This window comes from Onychomys torridus, chromosome 8 (assembly GCF_903995425.1).
Source record: "Onychomys torridus chromosome 8, mOncTor1.1, whole genome shotgun sequence".
NCBI lineage: Eukaryota > Metazoa > Chordata > Mammalia > Rodentia > Cricetidae > Onychomys > Onychomys torridus.
The window spans coordinates 58,038,637-58,059,294 of record NC_050450.1 but is presented as its reverse complement, the minus strand read 5'-3'; the positions used below and the strand labels follow the sequence as shown (position 1 = coordinate 58,059,294).

The 20,658-nt window shown below is 55.0% G+C and overlaps 2 protein-coding genes across 3 annotated transcripts; both read left to right on the top strand.

Annotated features, from left to right (window-relative positions):
• Nucleotides 1-386: 386 nt before the first annotated feature.
• Nlgn2 (neuroligin 2) lies at nt 387-15,038 on the top strand. 2 transcript variants are annotated; one of them, XM_036195145.1, is made up of 8 exons: nt 387-1,162; nt 3,484-4,180; nt 7,529-7,579; nt 9,626-9,775; nt 9,941-10,126; nt 10,230-10,422; nt 10,720-11,316; nt 12,166-15,038. In XM_036195145.1, the coding sequence occupies exons 2-8, from the start codon at nt 3,724-3,726 to the stop codon at nt 13,040-13,042; spliced, it is 2,511 nt and encodes an 836-aa protein (XP_036051038.1). In that variant the 5' UTR covers nt 387-1,162; nt 3,484-3,723; the 3' UTR covers nt 13,043-15,038. The 2 variants fall into 2 exon arrangements, with proteins under 2 accessions (XP_036051038.1, XP_036051039.1); XM_036195146.1 differs by lacking the exons at nt 387-1,162; nt 7,529-7,579 and having other exon boundaries at nt 3,660-4,180.
• A 942-nt stretch (nt 15,039-15,980) lies between these two features.
• Spem1 (spermatid maturation 1) lies at nt 15,981-17,287 on the top strand. Its single transcript, XM_036195025.1, has 3 exons — nt 15,981-16,124; nt 16,226-16,283; nt 16,554-17,287. Exons 1-3 carry the CDS (start codon nt 15,981-15,983, stop codon nt 17,285-17,287), a joined length of 936 nt encoding a protein of 311 aa, XP_036050918.1.
• The last annotated feature ends 3,371 nt before the right edge of the window (nt 17,288-20,658 follow it).

Sequence of the window (20,658 nt, the reverse complement as noted above, 5' to 3'; positions counted from 1 at the left end):
CCCACACAAAGTCCCGCCCCTTTTCCCACAGGCTCCTCCCGTTCGGCTTCTAATCAGACCCTCTCCTCAAAAGGGGCGGCCCCACGGATCCCTAAGCCCCACCTCTTGCCATTAAACCCCTCCCACTTCAGGAATGGCCCCTCCTCTGTGCCTAGAGGCCCCGCCTTCTTGTGTGATGCCCTGCCCTCTGTATTTCAGATCTTCTCCCCCTTGCTAGACCCGGAGAGCCCCGAGGGTGGGAGATCCGGGGGGAAATGTCTTCACCCTGCCCCAGCCCGCTACGTCCACCCGTCCGTCTGTCCACTCCCACCCCCTTCACTGTCTTCAATCCCCCCACACTCTAGAGGGCGGGTGGGCAGGCGAGTGAGAGCGAGGGGTGTGCGCCGCTCTCTCGGCAGGGGGCGGGGGAGGCGGCCGCGCGGTGACGCGCGGGGCTGCTGCGGCTGCTCCGCCGGCGGATCATCACTCTCGGCTGGGATGGACGCAGGGCGGGCGGGCCCTGGCGCGCAGAGCCAGGAGTCCGGGCCTCCTGGCTACTGAGCATTCCCCAAAGCCTCCCCCAGCCCTTGCCTTCCTTCCTAGGAGCCGCACCGACCTCTGCCTCGAGGCTCCGGACTCGGCCCCCGCCCTCTTCTGACTCCCCGGATCTCCCTCTCCCGCCCGCCCTCGGGATCGACTAGATCCCTCCCCCTCCCCGAGGATTCCGGCTGGATCCCTGCCCCTGCACCGCGGATTCTGCGCTCCGGGGCCCCGGGACCCTGGGGATTGCTGTGGACTCCTCCTCCAGCGCCCGATCCCTTAGGATCTTCCGCCTGGACCGCCTCCTGGTCCCTCGAAGCCGGCCCAGAGAGCCAGTGGATCTCCAATCCAATCCTGTCCCGTTGCTCCCTTCTGGCTCAGCCTTCCCCACTGCGGGGTTCCCTGTTCTTGAGGCTCCCTCTGACCCCATACCCTAGCTTTCCTTTTCCTGGGGATCGACTGGATCCCGGCCCCGCCCCCCGGGGCTGGGGCGATCCCCCTCCCCCGCCGGGTGAGGCGCTGCAGGCGGGGGCTGGGCCTGCGGGGCCGCGGGGGCTCAGAGGCCGCCGCCCCCCTTCTGAAGCCTGTCCGCCCCCCACTCGGAGCCCTGGATGGAGGCACCACGGCCCCAGGGCTGATCCAGGTAGGAGCTAAGCCAGGCTGGGTGGAGGGGGCTGCGCGGCGGTCCGTTGGGGTCTTCCTTTTCCCATATCCCTCCCTGCGCCTGGTTTCCCCTAGCCTGCTCTGTCTGCGTGTCTCCGCCTAGGGATGCTCTCGCCGTGTCTCTGCGTCTTGGTCTCTTTGTCTCTGCCTCTCTCCAGTCCATGAATGATCCTTTGAATGGGCCCACAGACCCCGTGTGTTCCCATCTCCCCCTCCCCCTCCTTCTCCCCTTCCCGGCCAAGCCATTTTCCCCACTGCAGGAAGGGGGGGGGGCTGCGGCCTGAGCCCCTGTCCCTCAACTCTCCCCGGTTGGGGGAGTCAGGCCTGGGCTGGAATGGAAGAGCAAGGCAGAGGAATCGGGAGAAGGGGGAGCAAGATGTAGCAGACAGAGATGGAGAGAGAAAATGGGGGAGAGAGAGATAGAGAAAGGAGAGGGAGAGCTCTTGAGGGAGAAAATCAGAGAAGGTGTTTGGAGGAGAGAGCGATGAGGAACACCAAGGAGACAAATGAGAAAAGACCGAAGGCTGAGAGACAAGGGCTGGAGCAAGCCGGTCCAGGCCAAGAAAAGATGCTCCGAGACCCAGTACAGAGGAGGCAGATGGGGGAGGACTCTAGTGGGAGGGAAGAGAGAAAAGCTAGTTGGAGGAGAGGAGGCAAGGGGCCCAAAGTACCTTAAGGGAAAGGGGTTACTGAGGCAGGCCGTGTTGGGAAGAGGGACAGCAAACCCCAGCCTGGCATATGAAGAGGAGACGGGCCGAGGGGGGGCGGGGGGGCAGTCAACTCCAAACCCCCCTTAGGTGATGGGAGAACAGAAGCCTAAAAGGACCTGAACAGGGAGGGCATGACTGGGTGTGAGTGGTGAGGACTCCTGTGTCCCCATCTCTGGAATAAATTGACACCTGCAGAGAACCACCCGCGGGCTGGCGCCTGGCTCTGAAAACCCCGGCGTCAGCAAACAGCCCTGGAGACTGGGGGGGGGGGAGTGTGCTAAGGGGGGGGCTTGCTGAAATGACCTGGGTGTCTGCCCTGTCTACCTCTGCCTAGCCCTGCCCCTGCTGCCTGGGCACCCAGGCTGGCAAGGGGAAGGGGAGGGAGGGCTAATAGAAGGGATGGGATGAGAAGAAATCTGAGGTCAAAATGCTGTGCAAAGAAACCCCAGATGGGGTCTAAGGCTGTTCAAGATTATGGAAGGAGGAAGTCAGTAGGCTTATTTGAGAAGCCCACTTCAGTACAGCCCCCCCCCCCACCTGCCAGAGACCTGGTCAGTAGGGTTAGGCTCTGATTGGCTAAGTGGGATGGGGGGGGCATCTCTTTTAGGATTCTCTGTTCTCCTAGACCATCCTTCCCTCATATATACTTCCTCTCTGCTAAGATTGGGTGAAACCCACATTCTGACTCATGTCTCTGCCCTCCCTCTCATGGCCTGAATGGACCCTCAAACCAAGCAAGCCCCTTCCCCTCTTCCTCTAGACCACCCCCCTCCAGGGTTAAAGCTGCAGCCCGTTGCCGAGGTAACATTGCGGGGCAGCATCCTGTCGCCCAGCAACCGGCTGCAGGATCATGCATCTGTCCCTGGATTTGCCCCTTCAGCATCCCCTCCTCACTTTAACCCCTGGCTCTGGGCACCCCAACTTCCAAGGGAAGATATGGAGAGGCCTGGGGAGAAAGGAAGGGGTTCCCAAGTGCACATATCCTTAGGGAATGATACATTGATGGGGACAGGAGGTACTGGGGTTTGTAGTCCAAGAAGGCCCAGAGTCTGGCCTGGGATGGGGGTTCAGCGCCATGAAATTACAGCTCAGGAGTAATTAACACGTATAAACAAACCCGCCACTTCCTGCTAATTAATGACTTGGTATTTTTATTTTCTCTTCCTTGTCTGTCTCATTGTCTCCCAGGGAAGTGGGGACTGGAACTCCTGTGTCCCTAGGGGGAGCCTGCCTGGGAGGGTTAGAGGCAGAAAAGGGGCACCCTTGCCTCCGGGAAGTTCCCTTCTCTGCCCCTGCCCTGGGCATTTACCATATCTGACTCCACCCCAAACTTGGGTCTCTGCGGAGGGGGAGAGGGCAGTTGAGGAGAGGGGGGAGGTGTTAGGGGGTCTGTGGGTGGGAGAAAGGGGCAACTTGATCTGAAATTCAAGCCACTAACCACTTGTCTCTTGTTTCCCCGTCCTTCCTGTCCTCCCATCCAATTTCCCTTCCCTTCTTGCACCTCTCTGTATTTTTCTGTCTGTTTGTCTGTCTGTATCTTGCACACCCTATCCGGGTCCCCCGTCCTCCCCTGTCACCGGTCACTGGGCAGGTCGGGCCTGCCTGCACCTCCTCCTACCTTCTTTCCCTTCCCCACCCCTCACCCCCTCCATGGAGAGGAACAGACTCCTCTTCTGTCCCTTCTAACCCAGGTCCCTACCCGTCCCCCTCCTCCTTCCTTTCCCCGCCCCCTCCTCCCTCCTGGGGCGAGGGGGGCCTCCCTCCCTCTCCCCCCCTTCTCTCTCTCTCCGAGGGGGGGGTCAGGGGAGGGAGGGGGGGTCCCCCAATCAGCATGTGGCTCCTGGCGTTGTGTCTGGTGGGGCTGGCTGGGGCTCAACGGGGAGGAGGGGGTCCCGGCGGCGGCGCCCCGGGCGGCCCGGGCCTGGGCCTCGGCAGCCTCGGGGAGGAGCGCTTCCCGGTAGTGAACACAGCCTACGGGCGAGTGCGCGGCGTGCGGCGGGAGCTCAACAACGAGATCCTGGGTCCGGTCGTGCAGTTCTTGGGCGTGCCCTACGCCACGCCGCCCTTGGGCGCCCGCCGCTTCCAGCCGCCTGAGGCACCGGCCTCGTGGCCCGGCGTGCGCAACGCCACCACCCTGCCGCCCGCCTGCCCGCAGAACCTGCACGGGGCCCTGCCGGCCATCATGCTGCCTGTGTGGTTCACCGACAACTTGGAGGCGGCCGCCACCTACGTTCAGAACCAGAGCGAGGACTGCCTGTACCTCAACCTCTACGTGCCCACTGAGGACGGTAAGGGCACGGGCACAAGGCCGGGCACCCTGTGGACACAGCCCACAAACGCACACGCAGACACCCTCAAGCACAGGACCGACTCCTGCCCCTAAGCTGTGCCTTGATGGGCAGTGAGGGGCCGTATGCCCCTGCAAGCCTCCGCGCATCTCCCAGGTAAGGGTGCCTGCTTCTCAAGCAGTCCTAGGAGCATCCCATAAATAGCGTCATCCACAGCAGACACTCTCTGTGCCCCAGAATTCCGGAAGGGTAGCTGGCATTAGGGCAGGCTCACCCATCCTCTCCCTAAAGAGGCACATTATCAAATACTTAATGTTGAAGGCTGGTGTTCAGGAGATGGATGTCTCCATGGCTCGCCCCGTCACTCCAGCCGTACCTCTACCTCCTGCCTTCTCCCAGTTAACTACATCCACATCTTACTTCCAGCCATAGTACGTAGAGCCCCATCCTCAGGCCCACCTGCCCTGACTTCTCTTATCAAAAGGCACCTCTCAGTCCTTTACCTGAGTTGAGAGTCCTTGTGAGGGGTACTCAGTGACTTCTTATGGGAGATTTCTGTCCTCAGAAATCCTACACACGAAGGGGCAGGGAAGCTTCTTCCACTCACACCTGTCCATGCACAGCACAGCAACCCATCAGAACATTTTCCTTGGGCCTGAGATGTGTTCTTGTGAAATGAATTCCTGTTCACTGTATGACAGCTCTGTACCCCAGCACTTGCTTCCCGATAGCTTTCCACTCACCAAGATTAATCAGAACCTCTTCCACAGTCTGCAACAGATCCCAGCTACCAAAGTGGGGGACGACAGCATCACAAATAGCCCCCAGATACAATTGCACCATTCCAAAACATTTCAACACCTTCTTCACAGAGCAGACTCCGCTGCACGCTTCCTCCAGCTACTGTTTCTAGTAACTTTACATTCAGGCCCGGCAATCAGGAGCCCCTAAAGAATCCCATACTTCTGCATTGTTTACGAAAGTTCTACAGTAGCTGAATCTCAGCTGCTCCAAATGACCATTTGCCCATCTGACCATGTGTTCCAATATCTTAAGTTACAGCTCCCAACCCCTTCACAGAGTACTCATGCCCACTACTTCCCTGAAATGGTATTCCCATTACTCACACGGACTCCCAACTTTCCAGTATCCCTGGATGCAGATTGTGTGCTCTGGTGATGCCCACATGTGCATTTTATACCCACATACCCTGCACACAGACTTGTTGGCAGGTGTCCACAGCATCCTCAACACTGTTTGCTCCATCTCCTGTCTGGAGTTCACCCTTCTGAAAGTCCAGTACTAACAGCCTATACCTTGCACCAAGATTCCTCTCCTGCCAATCACAGAACGACTCAGATACCTTAACCTGTCCATTTCCATCCTCATATCACTCATACGGACCAACTACTGCCCCTCATTCCAGCCCTGCAGACTAGCTAACTCCCCATGTGAAACCATGACTTCTAACAACCTATCCACAAGTGCCCTTCCACTTGTGAGTCCTCACCTTAATATCCCCCACAGATGCCCCTCAACACTGCGATTCATTGACTCGCCATTGCTCTGTGTGTGTGTGTGAGAGAGAGAGAGAGACAGACAGACAGAGGGAGCACGAGCACACGCCGGTGCATGTGTGTGGTTTTTTGAGACAGGGTGTCACTCTGTAACCTAAGTTTGCCTAGAACTCACTATGAAGCCCAGGCTAGCCTTAAACTTTTGAAAATCTTCTTGCTGTAACCTCCTGAGTGCTGGGTTTGCAGGCATGAGCAGCCATGACCAAAACCACCCACATTTTCACATAGGCTTATCCACCCATGTCTCCCTCTTGGGAGCTTTCTTGTCACTCCTGGGTGAAACATCTAACACTTCTCACTGCTGGACTGTCCACTCCATCTCCACACAAACCGTCTCTCCCCTGCCTCCGCACCACTCAGTCCTACACCTTCTGTATTTTTAGCCTTTGCATGCTGCAGACCTGACTGGGGCCTGACACATCAGGTGATCTCACTGAATCTTCACACCAGCTCTAGGAGGAAGTGGTATGCGCGCGCGCGCGCGCGCACACACACACACACACACACACACACACACACACACACACACCATAGTTTCACGGTCATGAATAGCATGCTGATTTCATCCCTACCCATATCCTCTCACAAAGTAGAGGCCCTGTTCACAAGTGGATCATCATTTAGTTAGTTGGTTAGTGCTAGCCTGAGCCTTGTTGACCCATCCCTCCTTGAGCTTTGGGGAAAGCCAGTCGGCCTGGGGAACTCCCTGAGACTGTTCAGATCCAGCGCTCCCCTGACTAACCCCCAAATCCAGAACAGTCTGACACCAGGCTCTGGGTGGTCTGGGACTTTTCCTGATGTTAGGACCATTTTGTCTCCCAGCCAACACCTACTTCATGTGTCAGTCTGGCCCACGCCCTGTTTCCTATATGCTGTTGGCAGATGAATATTCCCAAGGGGGAGGAGGGCTCTTTAGCAGTGGACCTAGGGTGGGGCTGGTGATCCTATGGGGGAAAAAAATCACAATTTGGTGGGGAGGAGAAGAGGCCTGGGCAAGGGAGGAGGTTGGTGGGAGTGTGGAGGAATAAGTTGGAGTGGAGGGCAAGACCTGATGACCCCTTTCCCTGCTCTGCCCACATTGGGGAACTGGGACAAGAAGCCAGGCCTGTGAGTGTGGATGGAAGAGACATGCTGGTGGGTGAGGCTGGGTGGATGGGCAGGTGGGCAGCCCTAGCTGATCTACCCATAACCCTTCAGTAGGCAGCAGAGGGCTTCTGGAGGCCATGAGCTACGGGGTGGTCTGCCCCCAGCCCATCCTACCTCTGCTGCAAAGGGAAGCAGAGTCCTTTCTGCGCAGACTCCCCTTACAGCCTGAAGTGGGCAGCCTGTAGCACGAGGCTGGCCCTGAAAGGAGCCTGCGTTGAGAGATGGCCTGTGTGGCAAGCCAGCCTTGGTGTCCCTAGGCTCCCCTCCACCCCACCCCCCTAACACTGTTTCATTTCCAGCAAGTAGCAAACACACCAAAAAGCCAAATCCTTTCCAGTTAAGTCCCTGTGTCTCAAGAGAGCCTCATCCCACCCCCAAACCCACCTTTTCTTTGGGGCATGACTTTTTCTGGGGAGGGGAAAATTGGGTTATAGAAACGTTTTTCTCTTTTCTTGGTTTCTTTTTCTTGCAAACAAATTTTGCTTTTTTTGGCTTATTTTTTCTGCCTCCCCCACCCTCCCCTTTTCTGCTTTCTCCCCTCCCCTCCCCATCTACCACCTCCCCTGACCCCCATCTTTCCCCACAAAATTGTCCTTTTTTCTCTGTTTTGTGTTCCCGGTCTTAGGTCCGCTCACAAAAAAACGTGACGAGGCGACGCTCAATCCGCCAGACACAGGTAGATTTAAAAATCCCGCTGATGCATGTGGTTGCTTTGAAGAGGACGTTGATGGCCCTGCCCCTAACTAAATGTCCCTACAGCCCTCAAGGCCCCTCAGTCGTTCTCCCAACTAAAAATGAGAAAGAAAAGAAAAAATTTTAATAATTGGAAAAAAGAACTATGAAAACTTCAAACAAAATTTGAACCATGTTGGACCCACTAGTTAACCTGTGAGAAAAGCCAGCCATGGTGACAGTGAGGTGGGAGAATGAGAAGGAATTGGATTGCCAGGGAAAAAAATTGGACAAAATGTTGAGAGTCTGAAAGAAAGCTGGACTGTTTTGCAACATGTGAAATGTACCATTTGAAAAAAAAATTTTTTAATTTGAAGCAAAATAATATTTGAAAAAAATTGACAAATTAATGACATTAATCAAAACATCAGAAACCTGTTACAATTTCTAACCAAAAGCCTGCCAGATTTTAAAAAAAAAAAAATGTAAACATCTGAAACAAAAGAATTTGGAAATTTTTAAAAAAACAGGGCCCAATATCTTGAAGTTTCACCACAAAATTTTGAAATAACGCAAAGAATTTTTTTCTTGTTTTCCTTTTTTTCCCAAATGGAGCTTTTTGTTTTTTCTTTTCTTGTTGAATCTGCCCCAAGAGCTTCTTGCTTTTTTTGTTGTTGTTTTTTCTTTCTTTCTTCTTTCTTGATCCTGGTTTTTGTTGTTGGTTTTGAATTCTTGTTGCCCCGCCCCTCTTCCTGCTCCTTCCCTTTCTAACTCCCTCCCCCCACACTGGGAGAGGGCTTGCGGGGAGGGTGGGCGAGAATGAAGACTTTTAGGACAGGACCCTGGAAGGAAGGACATTGTCGCCCGCCCCGCCAGAGACTTCTGTCAAGTTAGGGCTGGACGCAGTGGCAGGCTCTTACGGGTGGACACAGAGAGAGCTCTGGCCACAGAAGTCCAGAGACTCAGAGATCTTTAGCAGGAGGCAGGAAGCGAGCCTGGAGGGCTGGAAAGGGCATGCCTGCCCTATGACTTGCAGATTGACCTTCTGTGTTGGCACAGGTGCTGGCTGTGAGCTGCAGGGGCCCAAACCTGGCTCCCATGGCAGGTGTTAAACAAGAACCCTGCCTCTGAGCATGCCCACCAAGTATGACAAGAGTTCCAAGTGAGCTGGAGTTGACCCCAGCCTTGGGACTTCAGTGAAATCAGGGTAGTAGTGGGGAAGCAGGCCGGAGTCTTGAGGACCCTGACAAGCCCTCCAGACTCCCACCAACCCTCTTAAGGACTTTTCATTCCTTAGCCCAGTCCAGAGCTTCCTGCCTTGCCGCTACATGTGGCATCTATGCAGAAGATTCTTTTAGACTATGGCAAGAGGGCTTCAGTGCAGTTTGGAGGGCGGGGGGGGGGGGGTGTCCAAGAGTCAGAGCTCTACTCTGACTTCATTAAGCAGGCTCTTTCCCACACTGCCTCCTCCTGCCACAGTAATTAGGCTGGGGGTTGCCATGGTAACTGGGGAGGTGACCTAGAAAGGAATTAGGGCGGGGAGGAGACCAAGCCCCCAGGGACCCTAGGGCCTGGCACCCCTCACCCACAGACTAGGGTGCCATGTGGAGCTGAGGCCCAAGCCTGAGTCTGAGGAGATGCCAGGACCCTCCCAACACCTCCAGCCTAGTCCCAGCCTTAGTCTGCTCTTCCCAGGAGCAGGAAAGAGTTTTGTTGTGTGTGTGGAGGGGTCCCTGGCTTCAGCAGAAGCCCCGAGGAGGGCCACTTCCTACCCTTGGCCTCTGTTGGGCTTCTTGGAAAGTGTGCCCAACATTTGGTGAAGTACTTGGAGTCATGCTAGCCAATGATGAAGAGGGGCCTTCCTCTAGGGTTAGCTGGGGAGGGAGGGAGGGGAATCCGGTCTTGCCCCCCTGCCAGGGATGGTAGTGACAAGTCCCCTGAGCTCCAGGCTGGTCCTCAGAAGGCCTGGGAGCTCCGAAGTGCTGCTTCTGGTCTGACTGTGTCCTTGTCCCCGATCTCCTGGCCCACCTGCCACCCCCTTCCCACGCAGATATCCGGGACTCTGGGAAGAAACCAGTGATGCTGTTTCTACATGGCGGCTCCTACATGGAGGGCACTGGGAACATGTTCGACGGCTCAGTCCTGGCTGCCTATGGCAATGTCATCGTAGCCACGCTCAACTACCGACTTGGGGTGCTCGGTGAGGGCGGGCAACCAATTCTTGGGGGTCAAAGTCTGGGAGGCAGTCCTGGTGGGCCTGGTCCTCCCAAGTATAGCCTTAGAGACTTTAGAGTGCATTAAGCTCCCTGCAGAGGGGGTAAGGACGCTGTGACACCTCCAGGGAGTACCCTTCTTCCGCCCCTAGGTTTTCTCAGCACTGGTGATCAGGCTGCAAAAGGCAACTATGGGCTCCTGGACCAGATCCAGGCCCTGCGCTGGCTCAGTGAAAACGTTGCCCATTTTGGAGGTGACCCTGAGCGCATCACCATCTTTGGGTCTGGTGCAGGGGCCTCCTGTGTCAACCTGCTGATCCTCTCCCACCATTCAGAAGGTACCAGCAGCCTCCTCCCCTGCCTTCCCTTTCCCTGGACCCTACCAAGCCTCTCCTTCTTTGGGCTGATACAGTCCAGCCTGAGGTCTGCCTGTCCCACCAGGACTGTTCCAGAAGGCCATTGCTCAGAGTGGCACCGCCATTTCCAGCTGGTCTGTCAACTATCAGCCGCTCAAGTACACGCGGCTGCTGGCAGCCAAAGTGGGCTGTGACCGTGAGGACAGCACCGAGGCCGTGGAGTGTCTGCGCCGGAAGTCTTCCAGGGAGCTCGTGGACCAGGATGTGCAGCCTGCCCGGTATGGGGGCTGGAGAGGGCTGGGTCCAGGTCTGTATGGTCCTAGCTGGTTCTAAGGAGATGGCGGTGAGAAGTTCCTGGGGACATTCTAGTGGGCAAGGAGAAATGGGCACAGGGTTTCACAGAATGCTTTACGTGCATGTCCAGAGAAGTCAGAATGCCATGAAGGACTCTTAAGAGTTTTCCAGCCATGGAGAAGGGTCTTCTAGGCAGAGGGGAGCACCTGTGTATAACTTAGGAGGCCATGGGTCCAGAGGAGGCCAGCGCTGGGTGGTGAGACCTTCCTCCTTCTCCGCAGCTACCACATTGCCTTTGGGCCCGTGGTGGACGGCGATGTAGTCCCTGACGACCCCGAGATCCTCATGCAGCAGGGAGAATTCCTCAACTACGACATGCTCATTGGTGTCAACCAGGGAGAGGGTCTCAAGTTCGTGGAGGACTCTGCGGAGAGCGAGGACGGCGTGTCTGCCAGCGCCTTTGACTTTACCGTCTCCAACTTTGTGGACAACTTGTATGGGTATCCGGAGGGCAAGGACGTGCTCCGAGAGACCATTAAGTTCATGTATACGGACTGGGCTGACCGGGACAATGGCGAGATGCGGCGGAAGACCCTTCTGGCACTCTTTACCGACCACCAGTGGGTAGCCCCCGCTGTGGCCACTGCCAAGCTGCATGCCGACTACCAGTCCCCTGTCTACTTTTACACCTTTTACCACCACTGCCAGGCTGAGGGCCGGCCAGAGTGGGCTGATGCAGCACACGGGGATGAGCTGCCCTACGTCTTTGGGGTGCCCATGGTGGGCGCCACCGACCTCTTCCCCTGCAACTTCTCCAAGAATGATGTCATGCTCAGCGCAGTAGTCATGACCTACTGGACCAACTTCGCCAAGACTGGGTGAGGGCCAGAGGGCCCAGTGGGGCTGGGTGGGACACCCCTGTAGGCTGAGGTCCCCTTGCCTTCCCCGGCGGCTTCTCCTTCCCACCTTGCCTCACACGGCCACCATGCCTCTAGGAGGACACTGGCTCTTACCTTGCCTTGCTCTCCTAAGACAAATTGCGTTTGTGTTCAGGCACTGAGGGCTGGAGACTCACTGGTATAGGAAGGTCCCCTCTTTTCTGGGGTGGACTTTCGAGGTGGCCTTGATGTGTCTGCTGTCTGACCACCTTGGTCTGCATCTGAGTGTAGAGGGTTTGGGTTTCTGTCTGTCTGTCTCTCTCTGTCTCTTTCCTGAAGTCCACTGACTTCTTTGCACACTTTGGTTTTTGTCTATGGGCTGCTCTCGCCCGCACTGTCTTCCTGTCCTCTGGCTGTCTCTCATGTGCCTTTGTCTCCATTTCTGCCTGTCTGTCTGACCTCTGTGTCAATGGTTATCTCTTCCAACTTCGTCTCTGTCTCTGTGGTCTGCCTTCATAATTTTTGGTTTGTCCCCCTGTGCGTGTGTCTCCTCTCCCCTCTCCCCTGCCCGTCTGTCTCTCTCTCTCTCTCTCTCTCTTTCTCCTCTCCCCTCTCCCCGGCCTCTCTGTCTCTGTGTGTGCGTCTCTGTCTCTCGGACAAGGTCTCACTATTCGGCCCGGGCCAACCCTCTTGAGTGCTGGGATCGTAGGCATGCACCACCACCGCCAAGCTTTTCTAGCCCTAGATGTTTCCAGCCCTCTCTCCGCCTCTGCCCCTCCTCTGCTGCTGCTGCTCCTCCTCCTCAGGAGCCTCACCCTCACTCCTTTCCTTGCCCTCCTGTGCCCACAGTGACCCCAACCAGCCTGTGCCACAGGACACCAAGTTCATCCACACCAAGCCCAACCGCTTCGAGGAGGTGGTGTGGAGCAAGTTCAACAGCAAGGAGAAGCAGTACCTGCACATAGGCTTGAAGCCGCGCGTGCGCGACAACTACCGTGCCAACAAGGTGGCCTTCTGGCTGGAGCTCGTGCCCCACCTGCACAACCTCCACACAGAGCTCTTCACCACCACCACTCGCCTGCCCCCCTACGCCACGCGCTGGCCACCCCGCACACCGGGCCCGGGCACTTCCGGCACCCGCCGGCCACCCCCACCCGCCACTCTGCCACCCGAGTCTGATATTGACCCAGGCCCAAGGGCCTATGACCGCTTCCCTGGTGACTCGAGGGACTACTCCACGGAGCTAAGCGTCACGGTGGCCGTGGGGGCCTCCCTCCTCTTCCTCAACATCCTTGCCTTTGCCGCCCTCTACTACAAGCGGGACCGGCGACAGGAGCTTCGGTGCAGGCGACTCAGCCCCCCGGGGGGCTCAGGCTCGGGTGTGCCTGGTGGGGGCCCCCTGCTTCCCACTGCTGGCCGGGAGCTACCTCCAGAGGAGGAGCTGGTGTCCCTGCAGCTGAAGCGGGGTGGTGGCGTTGGGGCGGACCCTGCTGAGGCCCTGCGCCCTGCCTGCCCACCCGACTATACCCTGGCCTTACGCCGGGCACCGGACGATGTGCCTCTCTTGGCCCCGGGGGCCCTGACCCTGCTGCCCAGTGGCCTGGGGCCCCCACCCCCCCCCCCACCTCCTTCTCTCCATCCCTTTGGGCCCTTCCCACCACCGCCTCCTACTGCTACCAGCCACAACAACACGCTACCCCACCCCCACTCCACCACTCGGGTATAGGGGGCGGCTTGGGGAGGTCTGCCTCCCTAACCCTCCCCAGCCCAGGCCACTTGAAGGCAGGGAGGAGGGCTTGGCACCGGGCTTTTTCCCCGTGGATTGTCAGACGCCGTGGAGCAGCGAGCGTTAAGGTGGACATGGGATTCCTCACTGGGATGCAAGCTTTTCCCAAGCAGAGAAGCCCAGTCTCTTCTCTGGACCTGGGCCTTTGAACACCTGGGGGTGTCTTTGCCCTCCGTTGGGACACCAGTCTTCGGTGTGTGGAAATGTGGAAGTCCTTTTTTCCCACGTGAAGGTTGCTTTCCTCATGAGGGGGGTGTTTTCCCACGTGCAGGGTGAGGTGTTTTGTTTTGCCGCCCTGGACACATGTTGGCCCCCTCAAAGAATTTCTGCGGAGATTTGTACCCTAGAATCCTGTTCCCTCATACCTTTGCCTTCTCCCATTCCCACTCCCTGGAGACCCTGGAAGTGATGTGTTCACATACAGTGACCCTTGGCCACACCAGACAATACAGGGTGATGCCCGGGGAACAGCAAGGAAATCACAGGCCCCCTGGACTCCACTCCCCCTCCACCCTGAAAAGCATGTTTCTCCCCCAAGGCACAAGTCAGGTGAAGCATGTTCTCCCTGGAGGCCCCCCGCCTCCCACAGACAACACAGATTTCCTGCTAGAGGAAAGGGAGGAGATCTGTGCATCCCAGGACTGCCTGGAAACTTACCTGCCCATGGTCCAGGACACATTTCACTGAATGGAAACATGTTCTTGCATGTGGATGTGTGTTTCCCAGGCAAAGGGTCCCGCCCTTCCCAGCACTTCCCTGCATCCCCTGCACCTCAGGCCCAGCACACAATTCCTCCTGACATAGCAGGCGGGGACAGACTTCAGACTGATAGACGCCACGGGGAAGTACACACTCGAAGGGAGATGCTGAGGTGGGAGAATAAGGGGGCATGGGGCATGGAACATGTCACACAAGAGGCCATGTGTGTTTGACCTAAGCCTTCACAGGGCCTGAGGACAGCTTTCCCTCAGTCCTTGAGATCATTGCTCATCCGTGCCAAACTGGCTAGTGGGGTTGGGAGACTCAGAATGTGCCAAGGATCCCCTAAGTCCTAGTCCAGGGAAGGGAAATGCCAAGGACAGGTGGCAGCTAAGTCCCTACCCCTCATGTCTCTTCCCTATGCCATTTCTCCGTATCCGCCTTTGTTCCTCACGCTCCATCACTGGCTCCTTCTTCGATGCTCTCCCCATCTCAGGGTCAGACCAGCCTGCTCTCTTCACCCTCTTTGACCTGCCTACCCTTCCTGATTGGCTGAGCTGAAGGAAAGGAGCCACAGAAGGGGGAGGGGAGGAGACGGGAAAAAGGTTACACGGACAGGTTGGGGAGAATGAGGTCAGCTGTACCGAGGAGCAGATGGAGGGGGCTGTGGAGGACAGGGCTTGGGCAGACACCAGCAGGGAGATTTTTGAAAGGAAATGTGGGAAGCCGCTGCCCAAAGGTCTTTGTATTTGGACCTCTGGGGACAAGAACGATGTCAGGAAAGGTTTTAAGGGACAGCGGTGGAGGTGTGACCAAATCCTCATATATTGCGTGGCTTTCTGTGGGATGTTAGTGCCAAACTTGTAGAGGGTGGGGTGCTGTCTTCTACTGACCCCCAGATCCAGAATCCTTGGTCTGGAGTCCCTGTCCTTTTTCCACTCCCACTCATGGAAACCAAGTTCTTTTCTGGCCCATTCCCCTGCCTGGTCTAGCAATTCTTGGAACAGCCATGCCTTCCAAATGCTATCAACCTGGGCCCTGAGCCCTTTAAGTGGATTCCTCAGAGCTGGGGTGTGAGGAGGGGGCTGGAGGACCCCATGATACAGCCACGGACTCCAATGCCCAGCCCCTTTCCAAACAATCCCATGTCCCCACCCCAACCCTTTGCGGCTCTGTACACATTTTTAAACCTGGCAAAAGATGAAGAGAATATTGTAAATATAAAAGTTTAACTGTTGGTGTGTCTGCCGTTATGTTGGAAGGTGGTGGGAGAAGGTGCCCAGGCCTGGTTGTCTGGTGGAAGGTGGTGGGAAGTAGTGCCCCTTTTCAGGAAACTCTTGAGATCTGAGGGAAAATAGCAAGAGCAAGGTTGCCACAGTGATGAGAATGGATGGCTGAGGTAAAGACAGGGTGGTCAAATAGTTACAAACACTTGTAATCATAGTATCCAGGAGGTTGTTGCAGAGGGACCACAACTCAAGACCAGCCTGGACTACATGTCTTAAAAAAAAAAGAAAGAAAGAAAGAAAGAAAGAAAGAAAGAAGGAAGGAAGGAAGGAAGGAAGGAAGGAAAAGAAAGAAAGAAAGAAGAGAAAGAAAGAAAATGCTGGACTGGAGAGATGGCTCAGAGGATAAGAGCACTGGCTGTTCTTCCAGAGGTCCTGAGTTCAATTCCCAGCAACCACATGGTGGCTCACAACCATCTGTAATGAGATCCAGCGCCCTCTTCTGTCATGCAGGGACACATGCAGGCAGAACACTGTATACATAATAACTTTTTCTAAAAATGCTAGACATGGTGTGCTCTGTAATCCCTGTAGATAGGCAGAGACAGGATCAGGAGTTCAAGGTCACTCCTGGCTCTGTAGAGGCCAAGATCAGGAGATGGGGATGGTGTTGTGTTAAAAGGAACGGATGAGAGCCGATGCTCAATGGATTAGAGTCAGTGGGCTCACCCAGGAGGCTGACTGTAAGAGAGACCTGCAAGGTAAAGGGTTTGGTCTCTGCCAAGGTCTGGGCTAAGGCTGGAGAGTCAACCCTGGGCACATTATGAGGGAAAACCTCAGCTTCATTGTGACCCGGTCACTCTCAGGACTCCTCTGCGTCAGGCTAGCAGGTCATTGGGCACTAGGGTTAGTGGGCTGGGGGCCTAAGGGCCCTGGTGGCCCTAGGGACCGCCATGGCCATGGCTCAGCGGTCACGGCCTGAGTGGGATTCATATCAAAACCCCAACAGCAACAACTGCCAGGACGTGGGGAACTCCATTCTGATACTGTTGGGTCTCATCATCTGTATTAACATTGGCATCAATTTGGTGACCCTGGTTAGGGATGGAAGGGGTGGCTGGGGTGGCTGGGGTGGCTGGGAGGCAGGCCTGGTGGTTACAAGAACCTACTCGTGGTCACCATGTCCTCCTATACCTAGCTCTGGAGCCGACTCCGCATCATCTTACACCGAATATTCCATATCATTTGTGAGAAAGGTAAGAATGGCTAGAGGCGGGGGTGGGGATGTAGCTCAGTGGTCGAGCGCTTGCCTAGCAAGTGCAAGGCCCTGGGTTCGAGCCTCAGCTCAAAAAAAAAAAAAAAAGAATGGCTAGAGGCTGGGGCCTAGGAGGAACAGAAACCAGGCTTCTGTCCCACCTGACCCTAAGCTGTTCCGTAATGACTGGTTCAGCTTTCTCCCAAAGCCCCACATTACCTCTCTGTAGAGGCCAGCCTCTCCAACAGCCTCCCCTCTCCCTAATCCACAGAATCTACTCAATTATGCTCACCTAGGAGGCAGATCCAGCCCTCGAGGAAACAGACCTACCCTGAAGTCCATCTTCGATGTACCATGGACCCTGTGAAAATGACCGTGACCCCCCCACCCACTCGGCGTCACCGCCGGAGAGCTTCCCAGTCTCGCCGTGCCCACCGCCCACTAGCTTGGGCCCCTGACACTGACGAAGGGAGGCCTCCACATCAGCACCAGGCAATCTGCTCCCACCACTGGGATGGTCCTAAGGACTGGGAAAGCTTCCAACCCCTGCAGGAGATCTGGGAACCCTGGACTCAGGATGGTCTTGAGCAACCTCCCCAGACCATCCGTTTCCAACCAGCAGTAGAGGGAAGGCCTCTCAAAACCGAGATCCGGTCAGAGCAGGGCCTAGAGGCCTACGTGTATACTGTGAACCCCCCGCCTCCCAGCCCAGAGGCTTTGAGCCATAAAAACAATGGGGTGGGGCCAGGGGCAGGTGTTGAGGGTGAGCAAGCACAGTGCCAGCCTGCCTCACCAACCTTCCTGGGTCCAGCAAATATCCCTGAAATACCTCGGCGCCGTTCCTCAGGCCGAATAGTGTATGATGCCCGAGATGTGAGACGCAGGCTTCGAGAACTGACCCGGGAGGTAGAAGCATTGTCCCACTGTTACCCCTTGGTTTCTGGATCCAGCACAGTTGAGGGGACAAGCAAAGATTGGGTGTATCGTCCCCTAAAGGGAAGATGACTGGGGAAAAAATAAAAAGAAGAGAGGTGGTTGTTTGTGGTGGTCTGGGGGAGGGTCCTCACAGTGCCCAGAATCACTGGTTGCTGAGAATGACCTCCCTTGAAACAGGGCCTAGAGAGCCTGGGGACCCTTGTCAACTTCGTGCCTTCATAGGCCCTGTCCTGAACCCTTCTCGAGGCCCTTCTTGGTTCCAAGACTCCTAAATGCCTCTACCCTGTTTTCTTTAGTGCCCAGAGAAGCCACCAAATCCAGCCAGATCCCCCAGGCAGTCCTGAACTAGAGGAAAGACCTCAGACCCCATGGCCCTAGCTCAAAAGTCTAAGGAGCCCAGGTTTAGGCTACAGATGCAGCAGAAACGGGTTCCTCTAATGCTCTAGCTTCTTTGGGCAAAGATGGGTGCGAGGGAGGCTCTCTAGTTCCTCACGCTCTCCCAGGCAGGACCTGAAGTTCCTGCAACCCCTGAGAATGGGCTCAGAAGCAGGAGGTAAAATAATAGGGACACTCATAAAGAGACGCCATCCCATAATGTCTCAGGCTTCTGTGGTTTTTGTGCCTCTTCATGTCCACAAAAGTAAGATGGAGGCCCCAGTGAAGACTGGCTTGTGGCCACAGATATCAGGGGCCATGTTCACAGCCTTGAAACTTTCTACCCCCACATCCCATTCCCGCTAGTGGCTAGATTCCCACCGCCAGTGAATCAGCCCAGACTACATTTTGCCATGTGACCTCCAAATAGTCCCTGCACTGGACAGAAGAGAAAGGACTCCTGTCCTGCTGTTAGCCTGACTAAGATTCTCCTATGCATGTATGTGCACACATAATCTTGGGAACAAGAAATCATGTGACCCCAGGCTGAAGGTACTGGACATCACCTTTCCTACTAGATGGATTCCTGGAATGTGAGCATATTTTCTGTGAGTCACCTTATGTTTCTGTTTACATCCAACTGGGGTTATTGAAGTTGAGTGGTAGCACAGGCCTATAATGCCAGGACTCGGGAAGCTGAGGCAGGAGGATCACTGCAAGTTTAAAGTCAGACCGGTCTACATACCCAGTTCTAGGCTAGATGCGGCTACAACAGCAAGGCACCAACCATATCAGTGAAACAAAATACGTGAACAAAAGGCGATGATCGTTCCAAGTTATTTTTATTCTATGGGCACGTAGTAAGCACGTATGTGTGTTTGGAGACCATAAGAAACACCTTTCCTCCATTTCTGCTCAATAGTTTGCTGTATGAAACATTCTTGGTTGGCAGGTAGAAGGAAGATTTAAGGAGTGCAAGGATATCCTTAATGACGTAGTTTGCCAAGGTTACCCCCGGCTTACATGAGACACCGTTTCAAAACAGGGAAAATGACTGTTGGCAGGGTGGTGGTTGGTGGCACATGCCTATAATCCCAGCACTCTAGAAGCAAAGGTAGGATGTTTGTTGCAAGTTCAAGGCCAGTTTGATCTTGAGTTCCAGGCCAGGAAGGATTACATAAGACCCTGTTTTATCTTTATGAGACAGGGTCTTCTTATGTGTAGCCTTGGCTAGCCTGGAAGTCATTGTGTTGATCATGGTTGGTCTTGAACTCATAGAGATCTGCCCTGCCTCTGCATCTGGAATGTGGGTTAAAGGCATGTGCCACCATACCTGGCTTCTTTTTTTTTTTTTCCTGGAGCTGAGGATCAAACACAGGGCCTTGCGCTTGTTAGGCAAGCGATCTACCACTGAGCTAAATCCTCAACCCTTTTTTTTTTTCTTTTCTTTTTTGGTTTTTTGAGACAGGGTTTCTCTGTATCTTTGGAGGCTGTCCTGGAACTCGCTTTGTAGCCCAGGCTGGCCTCGAACTCACAGAGATCCGCCTGCCTCTGCCTCCCGAGTGCTGGGATTAGAGGCGTGCGCCACCACCACCCGGCTCTCTTTTTTTCTTTTTAAAGATTTTTATTTTTTAAATTAGCTGTCTATGTGAGGGCAGATATGTGCACTTGAGTGCAGTTGCAATGGAGTCCAGAAGGGGGCATCTGATCCTCTGGAACTGAAGTTCTAAGTAATTGTGAGCCACCCAACCTGAGTACTGGGAACTGAACTTGGGTCCACTGCAAGAGCAGTGTGCACTCTGAACTGCTGAGTCGTCTCTATAGCTCCTGCTAGATTCTCTCGTTAAAACAAATCCAAACCACCACACTTGCAATCTGGGTGCTGCGTTCATGGATAAGTGATTGTTAACCTTTGTCATATCAACAATTACATCATTTTATACTTGGCTAACTGTGTGGACTGTTTTTTGTTGTTGTTTTGTTTTTTTTCTAGTGCTGAGTAAACATGTTTGGCAAGTACTCTACCTCTTCACTACACTGTGTGTGTGTGTGTGTGTGTGTGTGTGTGTATGATTTAGATGGTACCACCAGCTCCAGGAGGGCCTAGAACTAGACCTCTTTCTTGCCTCAGCCTCTCCAGCAGCTAGGACTGGCAAGCCCCTGCTTGATTGATGGGAGCACAGTTTTTTTTTTTTTTCATCTTCTCCCCCGCCCCTCCCCTCCATTCCCATGTCCTCCAGGACCAAGACACCCCTGGGGACTCATTTAAACCTGGTGGATTCAGTACAGGCAGGTCCAGTCCCCTCCTTCCAGGCTGAGCATGTGTCCCTGTGTAAGCCCAAGGTTTCAAACAGCCAGCTCATGCACTAAGGACAAGTCCTGGTCCCACAGCCTGGATGCCTCCCAAGCAGTTCAAGCTATTCAATGGTCTCACTTATCCAGAGGGCCTGATCCAGCTGGGGGCTCCTCAGCCGTTGGTTCATAATTCATGTGTTTCCATTCGATTGGCTATTTGTCCCTGTACTTTTTGCAATCTTGGATTCAACAATTCATGCTCTTGCAGACCCTCCTCCTTCTCGACAGTTGGACACCTGGAGCTCCAGACAGTTTCTTAGGAAGGAAGGAGGACCATAGTGGATGTTGGTAGTTGGCAGGGACAGCGATCTCAGCAAGGTGGACGTCTGTATGATGCTGAAGCAAATGCGCCTGCGCTGCACACAGGTGCTGGTATTAGCGAGATTAGGAGGAGGAAATGGTCAGGATGGGGAAGAGTTGGCACTGCTATGTGTCATTGTCACTTTTCGATGTCGATCTCAAGGCAGGCACGAGATGCGACCTATCAGTAACCTACACGTGTGGCCGTGTTTCAGAAGAGTAATGAAATCCTTTATGGATGCTTTGACTCTGTGAAGATTGTCTCATGACTGTGGCTACCATACTTTCTGATCAGGAACCAGATGTGGGGTTAAGAGGAGGTGGAGAAGACTGACCTGGAGTACCTCGGGGCCATGTTCTATCAAATGGAAGGCAAGGATAAAAAGTGACACCCAAGGGGTCACATTAGT